Below are 22,126 nucleotides of genomic sequence, written 5' to 3'. Positions count from 1 at the left end.
TCGCCTAGCTTAGTATCGAACGATAGCGAAGAGGTTTATAAATTTATCAACCCCCGAATGGAGCTTGGGAATTGAAAAAGTTGTAAGTCAATAGAGGCGATATATTGAATTGTAAGTTAGAAACCACACCGCTGATGCTTTAATGCGAAAGGTGGGAGACAAGGCTTTTTATATCTAGAGAGATTCTAGCGCCGCGCACACGCGCACAGTGAAGGCTATTAATTTTCTCGTGATAAAACAATCGGATCGTGTGTAACCAACCTGCTACTCTCTAACCAGGTATACGAGTTGGGGCAAAGAGCGCTTCCCAATATACCTAGGTATCATTCATCAACTCTCCTCTTCTTCAGCTTGCAGCTATCCGCCCATTCAAATTAATACACATTTAACGCTATCTATGGTATTTGTAAGAGCAGATACTAATGAATTTTATCATCAGAATGATTACAAGTATCTCTTGTACTGTATGTACTCCACACCAAAATAAAATGTTTAACTACAATTATATTGAAAGAAAAGCATGAGTACTCCCTCTCATCTTGAGTACTTACATACACCCTATAACACATCCCATACGAACAGAGAAATCGAGTGCTATAATTATAAGGTATTACTAATTGGGGCTTTCCATAATGTCAATTCATGATATTTACCTGTTAACTTATCCTGACGTTTAATTTGCAGTGAACAATATCAGGACTATATACATAGAAGCCAATATATTCTTTCGTGAGTCGTGCCCTTAATCTTGGCGGTATGCAGAACTGTCACGACGTTCCGAAGCACAATTACACGTAATTGAGGAGTAGGAATTCGACCATAACCATCTGATGCTTATACGAATTGCGGATATCTCATACCCTGTGTATGCATCATGAGAAACCTATTGATTTGCCTAACATATAGAATTCTACACATACACACATCCACAATTGAGGTGGAAACACATGAAGGATATCGATCTCGATATCGATACGCTACAGTACTATACCTTTCCATTCATTACTCTACGCAGTAGAGTATCATGGGACGTGCTCGAAGGACGCGCAGAAATATATACTCTCTCATAGGTGAGTACTTCTGGAACCGAATGCTATTCACCGATTGCAATGCACTCGATCTGGGTTAGACCGACATCTCGATTCATTATGTTCCCCGATAGACTTCGGTATGAGCTACCGCTAAATCTCGAGTTATTCGGGGGGTTGCCAAGGCAAAAAGCTGAGGATCTTCACCTTTAGAGGCAGAGATCTTCAGTAAAACAGCCCTCTTCTGCAGGATCTAAACTAAATGTAGTTTAGCAGCTGAGCTTGGCAATCACCCGCGGTACTCGAGTATCTGCTTGTCAAACTAGCTGATATACCCTACTCTTCGCTGCGCACTAGAGTGAGACATCGCTGATTTGATTGTACCCAAAGGGAGTAGTTTATACTTATGCAGACACTACATGTACTTGTAGCTAGCTATAGGTCTGATCAGTGTAACAAGATGTTTTAACATCACGCGCGCGGGATGATCTACATGATGGATTTTACTTTCTTTTCAAACGTCACGTAGTACAAGCGGCCCAATTGGCCAACTATATCCAACTTCTGGGCTGCAGGACTGCTTCTGTCAGAACACATTGGTTATCCCTCGAAAATACTTCGTGAGGCAGTCTACTCAAAGCTATGACTGGACCGAAAACAACCGTGGAATTATGTGGATATTTTAATGGCGAAAAGTACTCAGTTGACCATATTGATTGCTGGGGTGAGGCTTCCTACAAAAGCCCTGCATCCACCGGCGCTGAAGCAAAAATAAATAGGTCCCCAAGAAGGTTTAGTTGTCACGGGTTCTTACCTTCCTCGCTATAGAGGTCTAGCTAGCTGAATCTGAAACGCTCTGGTTTACCAGGTGCGGTGGGTTACTGGTTTGCAGGTATTTGACGTGGAAATTTGACAAATTAATTTTTACCTACTCAAATAGAATCAGAAGGAGCTTGAGTTTCTCTATCTATGACCATTAGGACTAAAGTATCACGGACAATGTGATAATGGTGTTGAGGCGGACACATGTCCTAAAAAGGATGTGGGGTAATATCACATCGAGTGGTCATATCCATCATGCATGTTAGAGCAGCGTAGAGTACTAGCAGTTTCCGGGTGCGCGCGCAGGCGCCAGCGCATGCGCAGCAAGTACTCTAACAGGGATTGCGTGTACATTGACCAAATTATTTGTGACAGAAACATGGATAAAACGACTACCGCAGCCATTGGCAATGCCCACTGCTGTAACACTACCAGCGTAATACGGAGATAAAGCGGCACATTCTCACAATACCGTACTGATGAGGTATCAAGTTTACCCCCATTTCTGATACTGTATTTTGTGATAGTTACGCTTCTTTTGTACATACAGCGCAACAGAGGCAAAATAATTTTATTTTTCGTTCCGACCCATATTTGCCTATCTGAAATGCAGCGTTACTTCTTCGAGTAGAGATGCTGAGGTCAATGGTACCAAGATCCTAGTCTTGGCAACTAAGCTGACTCTAAAAAGATTAATTTAACACAATACGTACATACATGTAGGTATGTAGGTACATTATCGATTGGCTAGATTAGTATAGGGCTACATATAGCTATTCCAATACGTTCGCGGAAAATGCAATGTAGCCTGCATGAAGTACGTACATGTAATACGTTGGAGACGAGATAATTGGTGGCCCCGCCTTTGAAGGTCGTCACTGTATGTAGCTGGTATAAGTCTTTGCGCCAAGCGATTGGGCACCCTTCTCCATTTCAATACTGATACTTCGAACCTAAAGTAAACACCAATGGTTACATGTAGGTTAGTGCTCTATCCAGGCGCGATTGAAACTCAATCTTCGAATAACAAAGCTCTTATAACAGTAACAACATTATAGTGTCGCCTGCAGGCCCCGCTCATGATAATACCGCGTGTGGAAAGCTGTGTAGGTACTTGTATATCAAAGATCGGGTTCCGCAAATGCGCAGCTAGGGACGCGGGTTAGTCAGTTGAAAAGTTAGCTTCAAATCTGTCCAAGCTATGCGTACAGGCATCGACCGATTGTTAGGCTCGATGGCGATAATTGTTTTAGGTGCTTTGGAGTTTAGCTATCTCGATATCTCCTTGATCTCGGCATTTTAATTCACGAAAGATATGATATTCTCGCCTTATACGTTGGTCATCCGAATAGCTAGTGCTTTCTGGCGAATTACACTCAGTGAGTAACTCCATATGTATGTACTATAGTATAAGCTGATAAGATTTGAAAATTATATTTCCTCCAAAGCTGGTGTCTGTCTGATATGTACAGTTCTATCATAGCTCTAATAGCTAGTTTGAGGGGGAGGGGGGGCTGCATGTACGTAGTACGTACATGCATACATGTATACTCGTATTTCTCTGACGTTTGTGGACGCGACTGATATTGCATGCCATACAAAAATACGCCAAGCTCATGGTTTTGGGTGTATGCAATAATGGCCCAGTTCAAAATCGTCAGCGAAATACGAGTACATACATGAGGATTAGGAAAGGGTTTGCATGTTGTTCTTCAATGACCCACGGTTATAGTACATACTTGATAGTTAACTGCTATTCATGGTGAGCGAGTTGGTAGTCAAGGGTCGGTGAGTACATGTAGCCGGTGGGGGGGCTGAACACTGTTACAGGACTGGACCGTGCTAGGCTTTACTCAGCGTATCAGAAATACTTACTATCAAAATCCTGACATCCGAATGGCCTTGTTGGTAATAGAGAAATATTTCCCCTTTACACCTAGCTAAAGCCAATAGGTTTAACGGAATTATACAACTGTAAATATACAAGCTTTCTTGTCAAGCCTTTAATTCATGAGCTATCACCCTCCTAGCCATCTTCTAGCTCAACTCAACATTCAACAATATACTTACACGTTTTGATCAACTAGTTAGGAAGTAATTCTAGGAAATAGGTCGCACTCTTTCTTTTCGTTCCCCCAGCAATGGAAAATTCTGCAAATACACGAGTCAGAAGGACTTTTGACATACGAATACGGCCGGCCAGTGACTCAACGAAGAAAACGACTCCGGTATGTAAACTCACTAACTCAATGTCTACACAGATATTTACTCTATCTTATAGCCAAAAAGAAAGTACTCAAGAGTAAATACACACGAAGGGCGAAAGGAACAAGCAAAGATCAAAGTGAACCCTCTAGCAAACGAAGTGACTCAATTTTTGGATAAGGTACTCATTCATATTTAATCAAAGTTCTCATCACTTACCTAGCTTAGCTAACATGAGTAAATCATAGAAAATAGTTCACTGTACTCTTGCAGTCCAACCAGACGTAATAAACTCAATCTATATTTGTATTCTTAAGAATCCTAAGACTTAGACATCGCAGCCAGCAGGTAAACAGAGTCAGCGATACTTTGGGTTATGCAATGACCCTTCGCCGGATGATGAAGATTCCGATAAGGATGACCGATACGACGACAGCGATGATGAGGATGATGAGTACCGCCCCAAGCCAGAAATTACAGGCATGAGGATGAAGTCAAGTAAAGAAGGTAACCCGGCGGTTGATGGGCCTAAATATGAGCAGACAGGAGGTGTCTTATGGTATCTCCTGGACAAGCTTGGATCAAGCACAAAGTTCACGAATAGCGAAATTAGACATGAAGGTATAAACTGTTTCGCAACATTCTATTCAACATATGTAACTAACCTGTGGATTAATCAATTAGCGCAGCGTGCCTGGCGCCGATATAAAGGATGTAGGCTCAATAGTAGCCAGAAGCTTTGTGTCTTATTAGCAGTCAACATCCGGTGCAGGCAAGCTACATTCATGGAAATCTTGAATGGCAAGGGGCAGGGAAAGATATCTGGGGGGAAATTAGCCCTGAAGTAGAGGCGCATGAGCAAACTGTGATGTATCTTGGTAGCTGTACGAAGAAGAAACAAATGGGAACACCACACAAAATCAGAAGCACTCAAATCATGACCTTAAAAATTAGATTGCACATGCCTGAAGAATGGACACAGATATTCTAGAATCCTTTGAGCTCCGTCTTGAGATAATTTCCAAGAGCTTGAATTTTTTGATCAGGTTGGGTACATGTAGTTATTTCGGGTAGCCCAACATGGCTACTTTGGCTATAAAAAGGTTATATTACCAAAACTTCTGTCCTAGTACTATACGAAGTCAATTATCCATGATATCTCAAAGTGGAAAGTTTGGTAACTGGTCTTATAATTTTTCCAGATTTGAACAAGCTGCTACATATGTTGCATTCCTTCCGAACTTGGGACCGGAGCAAGGAATATTTTACTGTTTAGACAAAAACCAGAGAAGCCCTGTTAATGGCAGAATTAAGAGGCAATTGGCCGCCGGCCAATGGAAATACTATCTAGGATAAGGAAGCCAATTCTAAGTTGACTCTGCTGTAGAGGGATATGCCGCTGCTAAGCAGAGGCCTATCGTGGCTGAAAAATCCAAGGGAGCATCCAGTAAACAAACTTCGATCCATCACATTACGCACGGGGAGACTATGCTCTAGGGTCAGTATTTAGCGTGAATAGTTATAAGGAGCTAGGGGTATTTGGCATATTGGGATAACACACACGATCTGGAACGAGACCCAGAACCTCCGGAAAAATGAATAAATTATATGAAACGATATTTTTGGGATCGATTCTTCGCTATCTAGTCGGACCTGATACTGAACAAACACTAGGCCGGGAGGCCCGTTTTACAAGGTAAGGTCGTACAATTTATTCGAGTGGGGTAGACAATTAGACGTTAAATCCCTCCGTTTAAAGATGTCCTGGACTGTAATTGTCGCTGCTCCTATGGTAATCTATATTTCCAATATAATCATTAATTAAGTTCAAATTTATCCATAGGCCTCAGCTGCAGGAAAACAAAGGTGGGTAGGTATATGCGGGATTAAGTCCATATCCTAACGTCTAGCTAGGTAGCGTTAAGAGAGTGTTTCATCCTCTGGTGTTAGATATTCTGGAATAACATTTTCGGGGGGTCAACTTGCGAGTACTTCTTTCCACCTGTTGAGAAGCAATTGATTGCATGTTACTTCCACAATCCCACCTGCGTTTTACAGTATGGAGTTAATCTTTTTGATAGGCCCATTCCTACCCTTCTCCGATCCATTCTTTCGTAGCAGATGTTGTAGCCTTCTCTCCTTGTGCTACAATATGTAGTTAAGGGAGATATGCTGTACTTGAAGCTGGGCTAATCCAATTGATGGCTGGTTCAATTGATCAAGCTGATGTCGATGGCCGGCCGCTAGCACGTTAAACTCATGAAAGTATGCGATGCACTACCGGCCCCGCTCATTTTGAATGGGCCGAAAGACCTCAGTAGACCTTTATAGACTGCTACGTGTCCGATTGATGACATCCATGGCATCAGTATACATTATGCGAAACACTGGAACGAACGGTCACGCGCGGTCTCTTCATATACTCGATATCCTGCGAGCAGTGTTGCACTACATCTACCTACATATATGTAGCTGACTAAATATAAGCACCACTCTACATAATTATGTACTAATTGTATTAATAATACATATATACGCAGAGATATATATGCTATATATCAGTTAAGCGGAAACTTCTGTGCATTAATACAAACCCTCGTATTCAATTACCCCGCCAAATAATGCTCCGGCCACTCACAACGCTTCTCAACACAGCCGCATATCAGGAACATCATGCAAGATTTATGTTATGCAGACTCTTCTCTTTCGGGAATTCGAAAGATACTTAAGTTTAATCTTCAGAGCACATCTCCGATCCTTATCCATAGTGTGAATAAATTTCAGCCTGATTCTGAAATGGCCTGGACTGGTCTTCATGACGGCGCGGTCTGGCCGAGCTGTTTTGACGCGACATCATAGACTGGTTCAGCCTCGGATATAATACAGACAGTCTACCGGAACTGAATCTAAAAGCCTTTTCCCGGACTTTCCGCGATTGGCCTCTGCGCGCGGTGATGGTGCCAATTCTTCTAATGAGAATTGGTATTGCAGGATATCCCAGCAGTACTCTAGAGTACCTGGTAGAGTACCTACATATGGACTAATTGCCAAGCGATGGATGCAGTGCTCCTCTTTTGGCAAGTTTGGGAAGAGGCAATAGTATTTACTACTGGCTTATCGGCCAAACGCGTGATACGCATTATAAATTTTATTGTATTTGCCTGTACAGTGGACTTCATATCTCACTCTGTACGTAGACTCTATAGATTACAGTAGAGCTCGAGTATATACCTTGTCCTGTTGGGATCTAGGTAGAACACTGTCAGTCTAACATTGCTTATAGATAGATACATGTAGCTACATGTATGTAGGGTACTGTAACCTTCTACTCAAGACCAAGCTTTGAACTTTGAAAAATCTTCGTGCATAGCCTGATTGCGTGGATAGAGAGCTAAGGCAGTTGCTGCGCGTGCTGATCCTCAACTCCATCATCCTGCTTGTCCTTTGATAGCTGAGATATACCCAACTCCGGTGTCTTTCATATCTAGCATAGTTTTACTCTCTTGAATCACAAGGCACTCAGACGCCAGGTAGCTTCAATCTCCTTTCATACCTCCAGCTTAACTGCGAAAGATATATCCACAAAGGAAGCTTCTGGCTACGATGGCCACAAGGTGTCCCCTAACATACCTCGTGAACGATGTTCCACGCGGCGTATCCCCGATGGGCCTCAATCTCTTTCTCGCCGCTCTCGTAAGTGGCTCATCAACGACCGACTTTGAGGTTGGCCACTATATTGGAAAGAATCCTGAAGGCTCCCGCTCTGGAGATATCGCTAGTTTCCTAGCACTCGTGGAGAGCACTGCCGTTACAGAATCCCAACTTGACGACGAGCTCAGTGTCGCAACCATCACATTTAGAGAACCCCCGAAATGGTTCAGGAGCCGCGATTCCGACCCCTATGGCTTCCCAAAGAAGACGAGGCTGGGTACTATCTGGAAGGGGGTTGATATGACAGCAAAAGATGACGATGGGAGAACTGCGTTCATCAGAGCGGTGATAGACGGCAATCTCAAGCTCGCTGAGACTCTAGCGGAGTATGGAGAGACCGATATCAACGCCAAGGACAATCAAGGCATGACAGCTCTGCATTGGGCTTGCAAGAACGGACTGGCGGACCTTACGGCATTCTGTCTCTCACTTCCGGGATTGGATGTCAGCGTCAAGTCTACGGCCGGCCTGACAGCGTTCGATGTAGCGTACCGCGAAGCCCTTTGGGATGACAATGATGCCATCCCGACCCTTTTCTACAAGAACATGTTTGAAATGGACGAGTACGACCCTGATAATGCGCTCTTACGACTTCTCACGCTTACAACGGACCCCCGAGGAAAAACAACGTTTCCCAAGAAGCCCTATTTAGTCCATCGCGGAATGGCAATCTGCCTCTTGTGCAGGCTCTACTCCGAAACATGAGCTTCACCAAGCCAATCGTGTCCAACAAGTACAAGGAAACGGCACTACATATGGCAGCGGGAGGCGGTCATACAGAAATAGTGGTTCTGCTCGTGGGTCAGGCAGGTTTTGAGATCAATGCTGCTACCAAAGATGGCTGCACGGCATTGCACTACGCTGCCCGAGAAGGCTACACCCAGACTGTCAAGGAACTTGTAGATCGCGGAGCCGGTCTAGACATGGAGGACACCTGCGGAAATACAGCACTAGATCTTGCGGCGAAACACGAGCATCAGTCAACTATCCGTTTTTTGATGGAAAGGGGTGCAGCCATGAAGGCGAATAGTAATACGAACATCACGGCTTCTCTCCATTCTAATTTACTGGCGCATCTTGAGCAAGCTGGCGGCCACAAGGAGCAGAACACGAGCGAGCAGACAGCCATCCAAGCGGGCAGCCAGATATTGTCCTTTATGGATGATCAAATGTCCCGAACAATGAGCGGCCAGGGGGCGTCGGGTGTGGGCGGGCTGCAGAAGTCCATTCAAACTAGCAGCCAGATAACGCCCCATACGAACGGACAGATGTCCCAAGTTTCCGGCCAGATGCATAACCAAAAGAATGACCAAATTGTGCAAATGGAGGTGGCGCTGAGAGTGAAAGAGCTACTGCGTGATCATGGAAACGATGTCAATAGCAGAGACGACCAAGGAATGACACCATTGCATGTGGCTATTTTCAGCCATGATCCAGATGCTGTGAGGATGTTGATTGATCGAGGGGCTGACATCGAAGAGAGGTTCTTCACCTGGAGGTCGCCCCTCGAGATCGCCGAAGAGATGAACGACAAAGAAACCGTGGTACTCCTTGCGCAGAGTGGTGCCAAGTCCAGCGAGCAGAACGCGCGGGAGCGAGAGCCAAAGTTGAAAGCGCGGCAAATTACTCTTGAGAGAATGACTGAACAGGTCGTCTTCAAACCGCTGCTCCAGATTGAGAGCGTTGCGCAAGTTGCGGTGGTTTCCAAAGCAGAATTTAAGCCGGATCACACGGACGACGACGTAATGGATATGGAGATACCGTTGGACCAGGAGTTTGCCTCATCACCCACCAGTGAAACATCCAATGTGACTCCTCCAGATAATGACGGCCGCGAGGTATCCATCCCGTTTTTTTCTTCTTTTTTTCTTCTTTTTTTCTTCCTCCCCCTTCAACGGTTCGATACTAATCGGGCAATAATATAAATAGGAGACACAAAGCCCAGATCCCTACCAAGAGCAGGAGCGTACGATCCACCAGCCTCTGTTCATAGACATATCACGTAGTCAGACGCCGGAAATCGCGTATGACTATGTCGATGTATGCCGCTTTACACTTTCCGTCACCTGATTCTCCTTGGATACATAGCTAACGCAAATGATGGCACTCCAAAGAACACCCAGGATTTGCATGAAGTAGAATACGAAGAACATCACGAGGAAGATTATGGATGGGCAAGCCCGGCACGGAGCATGTCCCCTGAGCCCGAAGATAACCAGGTATTTCCCACACACACTCCCCTCATCGTTATTGGAATCCATTCTAACGCTTTTCGTTCAACCAAAAAAAGTACTCTGGGGGTTACGATGATGATGATGGATATGGTGGAGGAGGAGGAGGAGGAGGGGACGACGGCTATGGGGACTGGTAGGCGGCGGTGTAAATCTGATAGGGTTTGTCCTCCTGCTATCATCGAATGATCCATGGTATGAAAGCCGGTAAAGCCTTGTGGTTTTTTTTTTTTTTTTGGAAACACCCACTGACTGAACTTTGGGCAGTCCTTTTTCCCAATTTAATTATTCTCTCCATCATCGTAGGAACCCCTCAATATAATACGATTGAGGCGGCCGCATTCGGTAATTCTGCATGGAATGTATGCACGCGCGCACGCCCGCACGAGATGTTTGTACCAAGTTTTTGGCTCTGTACTCAACAGAGCTCCGTTTCTCTATGTTGTTTTTTCGTTGATCTGTTTATATATATGTCCCGCGTTTATGTACCGTGCATTACTCACCTCGTCTCCTATGTCTTGGATACTCTTAATCAATCGAATGGAATCTGTGTAGACTCCTCGCTCTGTTAAATGTGATGTAATGTCTCGAAATTGACACTGGACCGTACATGCCCGAACGGTTCGTAGGGCCTCGCACCAGCACGGCACCTGGATGCATCGATGGTGTATGTTGGCTTCGGCGCCGGTGCAAGATACAAGTGTAGCGCAACCCCCGGCCGCGGGTATATACATGTATGCATGTAGTGGGCAAGTATGCAGGTACAGGTACAGAGGTTTGGCTATGTACGGAATCTATATATAGGAACACCATACGAAATCAAAATTAGACACTCAAATCATGACTTTAAGAAATTAGATTGCACATACATGCCTGAAGAATGGACTCAAAACGATGCGGACCCCCCTATAACAGAGGAATTAAATTTGTATGAGAGATCTATTATTTGATAACGGGAACTGTTAGTAAAGCCACACCGAATTTGCTTTTTAGGGGGGGGGGGGGGGTCAGCATTTTGGCGACAGCTTAAGGGATAGTTCCAGCACAACGTCAGTCTAAAGTGGCCCACCGAGACCCGCTAGCTAGAACCCGGGAGAGTGAAAGAGTACTCTTTGTATATGTGAGGTTGCGGTGACTTGGAGGGGGGGGTAACGTTTGGAAGGGCTCTACTAGTCTCACTAGAAGGGAAGGAAAGGGTGTACTCTACATGCAGTCATGTCTAGACTCTCGACTAGTACAGAGAACATGCATGTATCCACCACGCCAGAGCTTGTCCAGTGCAGCCCGTCCCGCCGCAGGGAAGTAAACAACGTGGCCGGGTCGATCTAGATCTACGTGTAGATCATATTGTACCTACATGTACATACATGTATGTACATTCTCTATCTAGCCGAGAGCCACTGGCAGCAGCAGATCTACAGTACAGGCATCGATATGTCAGATGTGCTCCCTGTGTGTGTGTGTGTGTGTGTGTGCATAGACGTTGCCCCACACTGCAGTGACACCCCAGCACGTTCCCTCCTTCCCTCCCACCTGCGGACCGATAAGATAAGAGTGATAAGATAACGATAGCAGCATCTCGGTACTGGGGAGGTGAAGGTACATGTTGTGGAATATATAAACATGGCATGGAGTGTGTTTAGGATATGGGGGAGAGGGGGGGGGATGTGTTATATATGGAGGTCTGCAGCGAATTAAGATATATCCTACTGGCTAGTCTGTAGGCTGTCAGACCACCCTCTCGCGCGCTCTGTGTACCATATATATATATATATATACTTGCCGCAGCACAAGACATCTGGCCTCGGTGTTGCGATATCGTACATTCCTGTATCCACCATCGAGCACCACAGCGCCATATTCCGATAGACAAAGCTACTGTACGCGATGGTAACCGGCCTTGAAACAGAAACCTACTCTCCTATGCAATATGCGCTACCACCCGCCTCGATCCTGCAGCCTTAACGAGGCTCATACTCTCCCCTCTATAGGTGTGCGTGCTTCACCGCATGCACACTCGAAAGGTTTGAGATGTCTCATCCGGGACAGGTAGTATGAGGCGGCGACAGGTGCCCGGCGTGAGATTGGCCTCGCGGGCGTGTCTGGTGGTGTCTTTTCCACACCTGGGCAGGTGATTGCAGCCGCCGATACACCAGGAGCACTGCTTACATGTGCAGTATATATCTCGCCCACCCCGTAGGCGTTGTGCTGCGTGACGTATTCGACCAGTTGATGCTACATACATAGTCTCCACGATTCATGCGCGGGCATAAAACCGCGTCGTTCCGCCCCTCAGCGGACAGCGGCGTGTGGGTGTGTTGCGGACAGTCTATCTATATGCCCATCTCTCGGTGCCTCACTCCGTTTTTTTTAATTTAATTATTTACCTCTATGGGTCGTACCCTAGCCCTGAAGCTTCGAGTGAGAATCTGTGATTAAATAATTATGTCCATGTATTGTTTGGGAATAGTGGGCGTTGGGGGTGTTCTGTGTGGTGTATGTCTGTTGAGTGCTTGCTATGTGAGATATGAGTAGGGGGTGTATATGGCTTGTAGGTGGAGGTGAGGATGGTCGACTAGATGGGACGTGAGATGGGTTGTAGAGAAGTAGCGATTTGGTATATCTGCTTGGGATTTATATCTTTGTTTCTAATACCTGCTGGGTGTATAGTATGGATCCTACTGAGCTCACTAACTTGATGATATATCGACATCTATGATTTCCTTCCCATTTGGTTCATGAGGCATATTTCTATTCATGACCTCAAACTAACTACACTAAACCAACTACATAGCTAGCGCGACTACATACAACACATTCACAAGCCATGCAAGAATATATGTGTAGCTAGCACACAAAAACAGAGTCTTCCCGTACCGGCCTGCGTTATATCCCATTCCCTCCCCTTCATGACCACGCAGTCTACAAAGTCTACCTCCCCAATTCAAATTCGTATGGGTATATGAAATGATTGGATCTCCTATCCCCCAGGTCTTACCCTCTCGGCCCCACGTTCTCAAGTAGAATGACTGTCTACACTGGCTCGGACAGGTACATGCGCCGCTTAGCTGTATCACGGTCCTTCCTCTTCGTCCAACTTTTAGGTCCTGGCCCGACATCGTGTCCAGCGCCCAAGTACAGAACTTAGGGTCACAGCCAGGAGACGGCCACACTCCTCATGCATGGGCTCATCATGTCCCCATGATCAGGTTCATGGACGGCTGATCTGCAGCTGCGTATCTTCTCTGAATTGCTTATTGCGATTGAGCTTAACTTTAAACCTTTCTCCGGATTGGCCGCAGCTGCGGGTTCATTGGAAAGACGAATATACATATGTATGTATGTACACTTTCTTTTGTTTTCCTCTTCTCTCCTCTTCTCTCGACCTCTCGCTCTACAGTTCAGCTAGGCGAATACCTAAGTGAGCTGGCTCTGGCTCCCACATGCGTGCTCAGAGAATCGAGAGGCTTCGCATGAATCAACTGGCGTAAGAGCATGCGAAGCGATTGGCAAGCAGCGGGGCGCTCTGTCTCGATGCGCGATACTGAACATTTTGTATATCTAAAAGCACATATACATATATACCTCGAAAAAAATAAACAACTGCACAGCTCCACGACCGGCCTGTCCGCATGGATACTTCCCCGCAGTATCCTCCACTCCACCGTAACATTGTGCGCACTGAGGGATTCAGAGCGAGGGGGATGTGCTTCCAGGGTGAGACAGTGGGGAGAAGCAACATGCGTGTCGTGGCGTCAAGCCCGGCGACAATCGACTCGATATCAAATACTCGCGCGGCAACATCCGGTGTTGCTTCACGTGTGTACATATTTGGATTGGCGACAGGATGAACCCGAGTCATGGCCATTGATTGTGTGTCGCAAAAGCTGGCGGTTGGCATAGAGTGGCTGTTAGCTGTGAGCGAGGTCGGTTGTGACCGATGGGTGTACAAGGCTCTGGCATTAAGTGAGCGAACTAAATGGGGTGTTGACTAGTAAGGATCCGTTCACTCACTTAATGCCAGAGCCTTGTATGTATTGTTTCAGATAACCCTAACCCTATAGATAGTTACGCTCGAACGATAAACTCGGAATACCACATTTTAATACCCGTGAATTGAGGTCTAACAAAGCTTTATACAGGGCTGGTGAAGCCATAGCTGAGTGGCTGACCGCTGATGTATACGCTACATACCTTAGGTAAATCATATGGAGCGTGATATATAGTTGAGGTGAAAAACGAGTGATATATGGTGATTACCGGGCGTCTTTTCCTAATTTCTGCACTCCCCCTACCTCAATGCCCCTTAACGGGGCGGTGTCGCTGGGAGTGGGTTATGGCTTAGGTTGCGGAGAGTAGATTGATTCTCTTGGTGACCCTCCGTCAATAAACTACCTCTAATTGAAAAAAATGAATTGGGTATATATTAAATGCTTCCGATATTACCAACGCCGTCAACGTGTCGCTCATACTATTTACATCATCTTATACCCCACAAATTTCGGGAGGCCTCTGCACCACCACGCAATACCCCCACAGGACATGTGCCTATCATATGCCGTCGAACTCAATCTTCCAACGTCCAAACAGGTAGAACGAGATACCATCAATCCATCCGAGATATCCCACCATCGTAATCTCGGACATAGTCCCCTTTCTTGAAGTAGAACCTCTGAGCCTCCGCCCCATTTCACTACAGTCTCTTAAACCCAACAAACTTATCCCGTCTCTCAAACAACGGCGATTCCAACAAAAATTCACAACCCTGCCCCGCATCAAGATCGATCAGCCTCTCGTAAAAATTCCGGGAAAAAGCGGAAAGAAAGAGCATGTATACACACCACCCATCGCAAACCCACACGTGGTACGACCACCATATCGGTAGCTAGCCCCACCGCCAAGATATAATCTCCGTGGGGCCCTCACCACCGCCGATGACATCCTCGAACTTGGTGGTGTATTTGCTGCCTGTGTAGACGAGGAGGATGTGGCGCTGATCCGCCGCCTTGCTGTACTTGACGGAGAGGCGACCGGCCTGCTCCTGGAGTGAGATAAAGTAGCGATGTCAGTAACTGAGACGTTATTCCGGTGGAGTACGTAGCATGAGGGGAGTGCTAGTGGCTCACTTGTGCCCACGCCCCACGCTCGCGATGGGTGGGGTCTTTCATCTGCAGCATGAGACTGATTGTCGTCCCCCAGCTTGTCCGCTGTGATTGTGGATGAGAGGAGCATTGGACGCGTGCGCCAGCTTGTTGCTGGTTTGGGTTACTGGCGCGTTTTGAGGTTATTGAATCGTTTCGTTTTGGAAGACACGATGTTTGTAGATCTGGATTGAAGGACGGAGGATAGGGGTGGGGCGCCCTCTATCTTAAGCTTTATGATAGCAGATCATAGCTAGCACTGTAGCTGGGATGTTGGCGGGGCGGGCCGCTCAGATAACTGGCACATATGCCGATCTGATTTATAAAGGTTCCGGATTGTTGGGTGTACTATTGGTGCCATGGAAGCCGCGCAATTTGGCATGGTGATGCTATGGCTGCATGTATGTTTTGCGATGCAGGGGACCTTTTTGTGCTGTTTCATAAGATGTGCTTTTTAAGACGACTGGCCACTGATAAGTACCCTGTTTAAATAATAAGAGAAACAAAAAGGTGAGGATGAGTGATCATGATAGAACACACAATTGCAATACCACGACAACTACAAGTACTTGTGTTGTTATGTCCTCATAACACCTCGATAAACTTGTTATTCGCTAATATTTATATCCGAGAGCCATTCAAATGCCTTTTATTCCATTCGGATACAAATTCAAGTACAAGTAATGGACACGACCATCTTTCGTCACGTCTGGGGTGTTGAAAATCAAGGGCGCCAGGTGGCTGGCCAGTATATGTAAAGTACGCAGAGATTGGCCTGCATGTATATAGCGCTCGCTATTCTAATTCTTTATTGCTTAATTTCCTGATTGCATGATGGACATCAACCCTCTCGCAACTCAAAGGCTATCCAGAGCGAGTACCATGTGTAATGTAATTGAAAACTGAAACTACATACGTAAATTTGTCTAAAGGGTCGACATGATGAAGCACAGTTACGGTTTCTAATTCCATCGTAACATACTTCTCAGTAACCTTATTGCTCTTACCACCCACTGGACGAACACTCTTTTCTTCATTACCGTCTTCCTCGTCTTCCCCATCATCCTCATCCTCATCCTCATCCTCTCCTCATCCATATCCTCATCCTGACCCTCGTCCTCGTCCTCATCTCCCTCGTTAATCTCAACATCCACCACATCATCTATCCCTGTTGGCACTTCTCCCCTAACGCCTAGACAGGGCTTCCATCGATTGTTCGGCTCAAGGAAGCCTTTCTCGACTTTACGGCTTGAATACCAGCTAAACTTGACTTTGCACGGCATATATCTGTTCATCCTGCGCGGCAAATATGCGTTGATACCTGTGGCCTTGTCCATTTCCAGCACTTATCTCAGTGATAAGCTCGATCCCGCCAACCCCGGGTATCCCACCACCAGTGATTCGGGCCCCCGCCATCAACTCCCTACCCTCAGAGATGCGGGATCGCTCGGTGACACGGGCATCGACAAGAGTGTGGTATCCAACAACCAGATAAACATTGTCAGCATGCTCTATCGCGTGCTCAAGCCACGTGCGCGACTCGGGGGCCCCGCACGCGCGGGCAAACTACGCTTTCGAGTTGTCGAGCAGATATGTGAAGGACTTTGCTGCGGAGAAATCGACGGTATAGTCGTCCCGGTTTTCAAACGACATGGAGAGAAGGCTGGCAAGGCGGGTCCGGAGGCCCGACGCTCGCGCTGAAGACCTGATCTCCTCAAAGTCATGGAGCTGTGTTTTGGTGAATTTTGGTACTTCGGTGGAGGGGTCGATGTAATCTTGCTGGGGATAGCGGGTATTGAGAACTAAGCGGCCGAGCTTGATGGCCTCAAGCGAGAGAGGGCTGCTTGGGAAGATGATTTTTTGGTGCCATGGAGAGCGGCGTTCTTGTATGTCCCGATTGAATTCTCACAGCGAGAAGTCTTGTCGGTGGAGGATACGAGGAAGCAAGGACTTGAGACACGACGCTTGTATGTAGTAATAAAAAGTGGGAAACTCTTCGCCAAAGCAGTCTCGGAAACCTCGAAATCGTGGTGGAATAATTAATCGTGATCGTTAAAGATAGAGATCGAAATAACCAGCATTTTCCCCACTGTCTGAGGGCTTCCCCGTGCAGATTCCTGAAGCTGTGGTCGCGGGAATCGGAATCAATGACCAATGGAATATCCTCTGTATGCCGATCTGTCTCTATATCTCCATTCGCACATATCGTAAAAATGGACACTTCTGAGGATGATCAACCAATAGTTGAAGAATTCCTGGCAGGAGATTAATAATTTGGTCTTGGCGTTATAAACCAGCTCTGTCAGACAGAGCCCGCATTCACCCCACCGCGTGTAGTAGTGATAGCCTGATAGAGGTTTGGTAGCTGGAGTTCCGTCAAAGGAACCGTTGCTAGCCATGAGTTCACTATCATATAGCCACATAATTATATAAGTGCTTACATAAATTAATACGGCTATAACTGATATCTAAATAATACTCGTAATTTCATAGCGTTTGTGAATACAGCTGGGTCTGCATACACCAAATTAGATCTGGAGCCTTATGCTCGATTTTGCGGGTATGCAACCCAGTTGTGTTCACAAACGCTATGAAATTACGAGTACTTATTAAGTGAGCTGTTCCAGAAAGGAACCGGAACATGATACTCACCAACCATTTAATATTTGAATTACTCCCTCGGTCTAGGCCTCGACATTTATTTAGCCCTTCCTTTCGCATTGAAAACTCGCGATACCCAGATAAGCAGCTGAGGTAGGCTCATATCTACCGAGTATAAAGCTATCAGGTTGAGTTACATTGCTGATGGAGATGATGGTACAGGAAATTTCAAATCTAGAGATTTTCGGACACTACCCTACCCCGCGTCAAAATAACCATGGTTGTTCATTCACACGGGGGCATGAGACATATCTGTCGCATGAATATATATCTATATATATATATATATTTGTGGCGCTGCTACCGTAGAAGTACCTATAACTACGTTGTGTGTATGTAATACGAGTCGAATCCACTGTAAGAAAATAGCGTGACTAGGTTAAAAAATAATTTTGCGTGAGGGACTGTGGTTTAATTAGTTTATCGAGTGATGATTTATGATCCTTGGCGCTGTGATGCAGGTTACTGCAAACGTGTGGGACAGGGACTCAAGTGTGACGTGGCTCAACCCACCTCGTTTTCGGTGTTCGCCATCGGACCGGTTTCGTCGTTGACCCAGAGACGACTGGACCTAAATAGGAAACTACGTATAGTCTATATTTTTTTTTTTTTTTTGTTTAATTCATTACGTATAGTCTATATATCCACGAGTAATTCTACTAAATCTTTCTAATCACTAATTGGTTTGAACTGTGCGGCTTATAGTGGGCAGCTTATTTGATCCTCAGCTTATAAGTGGCACTGCTGCGTATTAGGTCCTCAGAGCTATAGCTCGATGTACTATATAATAAAATGAGTCTGAATTCGCTCCAGGTTTTCCAATATCTAGTTACATCCAGCTCGTAGTACATTTGTGATATCGTTCCCAGTAAATTCATAACTTCGTTACCTACTTGACCTGAACCTCCGAAACCTCGACGTCTCCCAGCTTGATACCATAATAATCCCCATCCGCCGCACGGTCAACCCGTACACCACATTCGTATCTGGTCATATCTCTCCCCCAACATCTGCGTACCCCAATCTCCCCAGTTCTGAAGCAGTGCTCTCTCCTAGCAACAGGTACTCAGGGACAGATCCCCAGGCTATTATCACATCACCTCCCCGGGAAAGCTGCCAGATTGAACCACAGCAAGCGACAACCATATATGTCATCAGTACAGCTATTGCGAGTATTCCTGTTATGCCTACCACCATGTACCCATAAAGAAAGTGCTGCACCCGAACTGGTGAATAGACAAAAGAACGATAGTCATCAATCTTCTCAATAAGTGAGCCAGGAGCGAACAATTCTTTGGGCACGGGGCTGTTCTTGCCGTAGTAGTAGGAGTAATCATCGTGCACCAGCACATACTGGCTTAGACTGCGATCCAGTAAGGACAGTAAGGTGATCCAGGGCCCACCCACAACCACCTCTACCGTTGAGGCTTCAATAAGGTCGGTCAATTGTGCCATGTTATTTCCCGCGAGCTGATCGTTCTTGATTTTTAGCTCTTCCGGAGTGAGTCCGGTGGCCAGCGGTTGCCATATCGGCAGCCTCCTATTGTTGGTTGAATTCACCAGTCTTTCCGCCCATAGCCGAAAATCTTCGCTTTTCGTCGCTCCACGGTCAGAACGAGTCAGATTCGCTTTCGAGGTGGAGGCATTGCTGGGCACCCCATATTCTCCAAGTGAGTGTTCGTAATCCAACCAGCCCTTGCGAAAGGTGAAGTTTGGTGATGTTTTCTCAAAAGTAGACCTGTTGGCGTACTCATACACTAGATTCGAATGATACTCGGCTTGGTAGACATCGTAAACCTGGCCGGCTAGGGTTGCCGTTGCAGACGTCAATGACGCCTTATTTGAACAGACAATGAGGTCTTCCGCAAATTCAAATACGAATAGAATAGAGTCGGTAAAATCGCTGTGAGATGGGAGACCGGGACCCTCGGTGATGTGAAACCTGGGGAGCCAGGTCTCTTGTTCATTCGTTTCTCTCTGGCCGGAAGCGTTTTGGGGGTAATCGACAAGAAGTAGAAGATCTTTGTTTGTGAATAATTTATTGCCGTCAAAGTCCTCCGTTGTGGGAGCTTGAAAACACCACTCAGTGGCTGTGGTGGGATTGGTTATGGGTGTTGTTGGCTGGCTGTCGCAAGATAACCTCAGCACTCGTCTACACACCGCCGAGGATGTTACAGCCGTGATTGTGGCTACGAAATGTGTCGGTGAGGCGTTATTCTCGCGGGAAGGCCTGTATGTGATGTTCCCTTGGCCTACGTAGGCAACATCATCATACATCAGAGTTTCAAACTTTGTCTCTCCATTCCACTCGGAGTCTACCTTTAATGTGCGATTCAGGGTTGCAGTTGTGCTGCTGTTTACCGACAACCGGTGTGAGAAAGCGTCAAATATATGCGTTACCTGAGGAAGGTCCTGGACGTATAGCTCAGGGTTGCTACTCCCGAATGCGGTTTCGGATCCACGATTTTTCCAATGAGTGCCTGTATCGTTCCAGTACATGGTACTTGTATACGTCGAAGAACCGTTTACGTCGAGCGGGCTAAGGAATATGTAAGGATGACCTGGTCGTATAACGCCCGTGTCGAAAGTGGAAATTGAAGATTGGTTCCAGTTTTCGATGATTTTGTCCTGGGTCAATGTTTGCTGCAAGAACCAGTGTTGAGCTGGTATCATGAGCACCGCGCTCGAAGGGCCGACTGTTGCGCAGAGAACGGCGGCAATGAGGAGGAATCCTGTTATAATCAAAACTGCCCGTCTCCTGCTCCTAACGGTTTTACTCTCGTTTCGGCTCGGGCCGCTGAAATAACGTAAGCCATACTTGAGCGCCGATCGATAGCCATTCGAGATGAGAATGCTTGGTGTTGCGGTCACTTGCTCGGCCCCGACAAGCGCAAGTATCGTCCCTTTCTTACTGATGAGTGAGCTCTGGATTAACTGGCGTGCTAGATTGGCGAGACTGAGCACAATGGCAATCTCATGGGCCTTTGCAACGAATAGAAGGATGTTGAGTATGGCCTTCGTCTCGATTTTCGTCCGACCAAGCTCTAGGCCGATTACGTGATCGATTAAGTTGAGGTAAATAAGGACGACTGATGTGGCGACTGAAAGAATAGTCCAAAGATGCCATATAACATTGTGATGGAACGTCCTAAAAACAGGAAGCTGTGCTTGTACCCCCATTGGCACCTGTGCAGTCAAGTGGCCTGTGGGGATAGGATCTAGACCAGAGAGAACCGGATCTGGAGAGGGGGCCAGACCCGGAGAATTCTGCCTAGGTAATTGAAGCATTATAAGAACTTAACTGGGTGGGAAAATTAGTTTGACATTGTTGACAATTTCGGAAAATGGACATCCTTCTAAAATCTTACATTATATTGTCGTTCTGCTTCCGGTGGAGGTAGCCACTTGAGGGCGGGTGGGAAGAATACTAGTATCCTCTGTGATATTTTCTATCGGATTGTCTATATAATTTTGTGGTAATGGTGAAATCGAAGCTAGCTGAGGGTTTGTTTGATTCGGATGTTTATGAGCGAAGAGAAAATACTATTACTAGTGCTAGGGAGTAAAAGAAGGGTAGAATAATATACTGCGGGAATGGGGACTTTTCATCGTAGCCAGTCCTCAATGTGCATGCGGTGTGCTCTGTTCACAAGTACCGCTAAATCTCGAGTTAGTCGGGGGGTTGCCAAGCTCAGCTGCTAAACTACATTTAGTTTAGATCCTGCAGAAGAGGGCTGTTTTATTGAAGATCTCTGCCTCTAAAGGTGAAGATCCTCAGCTTTTTGCCTTGGCAACCCCCCGAATAACTCGAGATTTAGCGGTATGTATGCCTATATCGAAAAAACAACTTAATCGTATACTCGCAGTTGTTTTGGCGCTTCCGGACGCAACTTCTATTGCATACACAGAAAAAACTCACTAAGGCTATCTTTTGTATGCATGAAATAGGTCAAAGGATGTGTTGTGCAGCGCAGAATCGACACAGAGTTACACAGGGGACCGAATCACTTTGAACGAGGCTGTGATAGGTACCACCAAAACTTCGTTATCTCCAGGCATTATCTCTCGAGTGACTGGTTGGATGGGATCGATATGCATCAGACGTTTTCCATAGAGGTAATTTTGATCTCACAGATCTTTCTAACGAATTACCTTTTGCGGTATTCGATCAAATCATGCTCTAGCCAATGTCAAGGCCGGGCACGATAGGAGTAGAGTAGGCATGTATACTTATCCTCCAGACCAGAATCTCAGTGACCTCAAATGAACATAATGAATCTTGGAGAACCTATCCTAAGATGCGTGTCGAAGTCATGGGCTTTCGAAA

General features: G+C 46.1%; 4 protein-coding genes across 4 annotated transcripts; 1 reads left to right on the top strand and 3 right to left on the bottom strand.

The window, feature by feature from the left end:
• Nucleotides 1-7,658: 7,658 nt before the first annotated feature.
• Nucleotides 7,659-10,186, top strand: LAJ45_02581 (uncharacterized protein; the record flags this gene model as incomplete). Its single annotated transcript, XM_046112172.1, has 4 exons — nucleotides 7,659-8,329; nucleotides 8,419-9,604; nucleotides 9,696-9,806; nucleotides 9,881-10,186. The coding sequence occupies 4 exons, from the start codon at nucleotides 7,659-7,661 to the stop codon at nucleotides 10,184-10,186; spliced, it is 2,274 nt and encodes a 757-aa protein (XP_045974298.1).
• Nucleotides 10,187-14,882: 4,696 nt separating this feature from the next.
• LAJ45_02580 (uncharacterized protein) lies at nucleotides 14,883-15,229 on the bottom strand (the record flags this gene model as incomplete). The annotated part of the gene is made up of 2 exons (XM_046112171.1): nucleotides 14,883-15,038; nucleotides 15,095-15,229. 2 exons carry the CDS (start codon nucleotides 15,227-15,229, stop codon nucleotides 14,883-14,885), a joined length of 291 nt encoding a protein of 96 aa, XP_045974297.1.
• An 871-nt stretch (nucleotides 15,230-16,100) lies between these two features.
• On the bottom strand, nucleotides 16,101-16,475 carry LAJ45_02579 (uncharacterized protein; the record flags this gene model as incomplete). The annotated part of the gene is made up of 1 exon (XM_046112170.1): nucleotides 16,101-16,475. The coding sequence occupies one exon, from the start codon at nucleotides 16,473-16,475 to the stop codon at nucleotides 16,101-16,103; it is 375 nt and encodes a 124-aa protein (XP_045974296.1).
• A 2,314-nt stretch (nucleotides 16,476-18,789) lies between these two features.
• Nucleotides 18,790-21,087, bottom strand: LAJ45_02578 (uncharacterized protein; the record flags this gene model as incomplete). Its single annotated transcript, XM_046112169.1, has 1 exon — nucleotides 18,790-21,087. One exon carries the CDS (start codon nucleotides 21,085-21,087, stop codon nucleotides 18,790-18,792), a length of 2,298 nt encoding a protein of 765 aa, XP_045974295.1.
• Nucleotides 21,088-22,126: the final 1,039 nt, after the last annotated feature.

Source organism: Morchella importuna (assembly GCF_003444635.1).
Source record: "Morchella importuna strain M04M26 chromosome Unknown Morimp01GS005, whole genome shotgun sequence".
Taxonomy (NCBI): Eukaryota; Fungi; Ascomycota; class Pezizomycetes; order Pezizales; family Morchellaceae; genus Morchella; species Morchella importuna.
The sequence above is the reverse complement of the archived record's forward strand: the minus strand, read 5'-3'. Positions and strand labels throughout refer to the sequence as shown.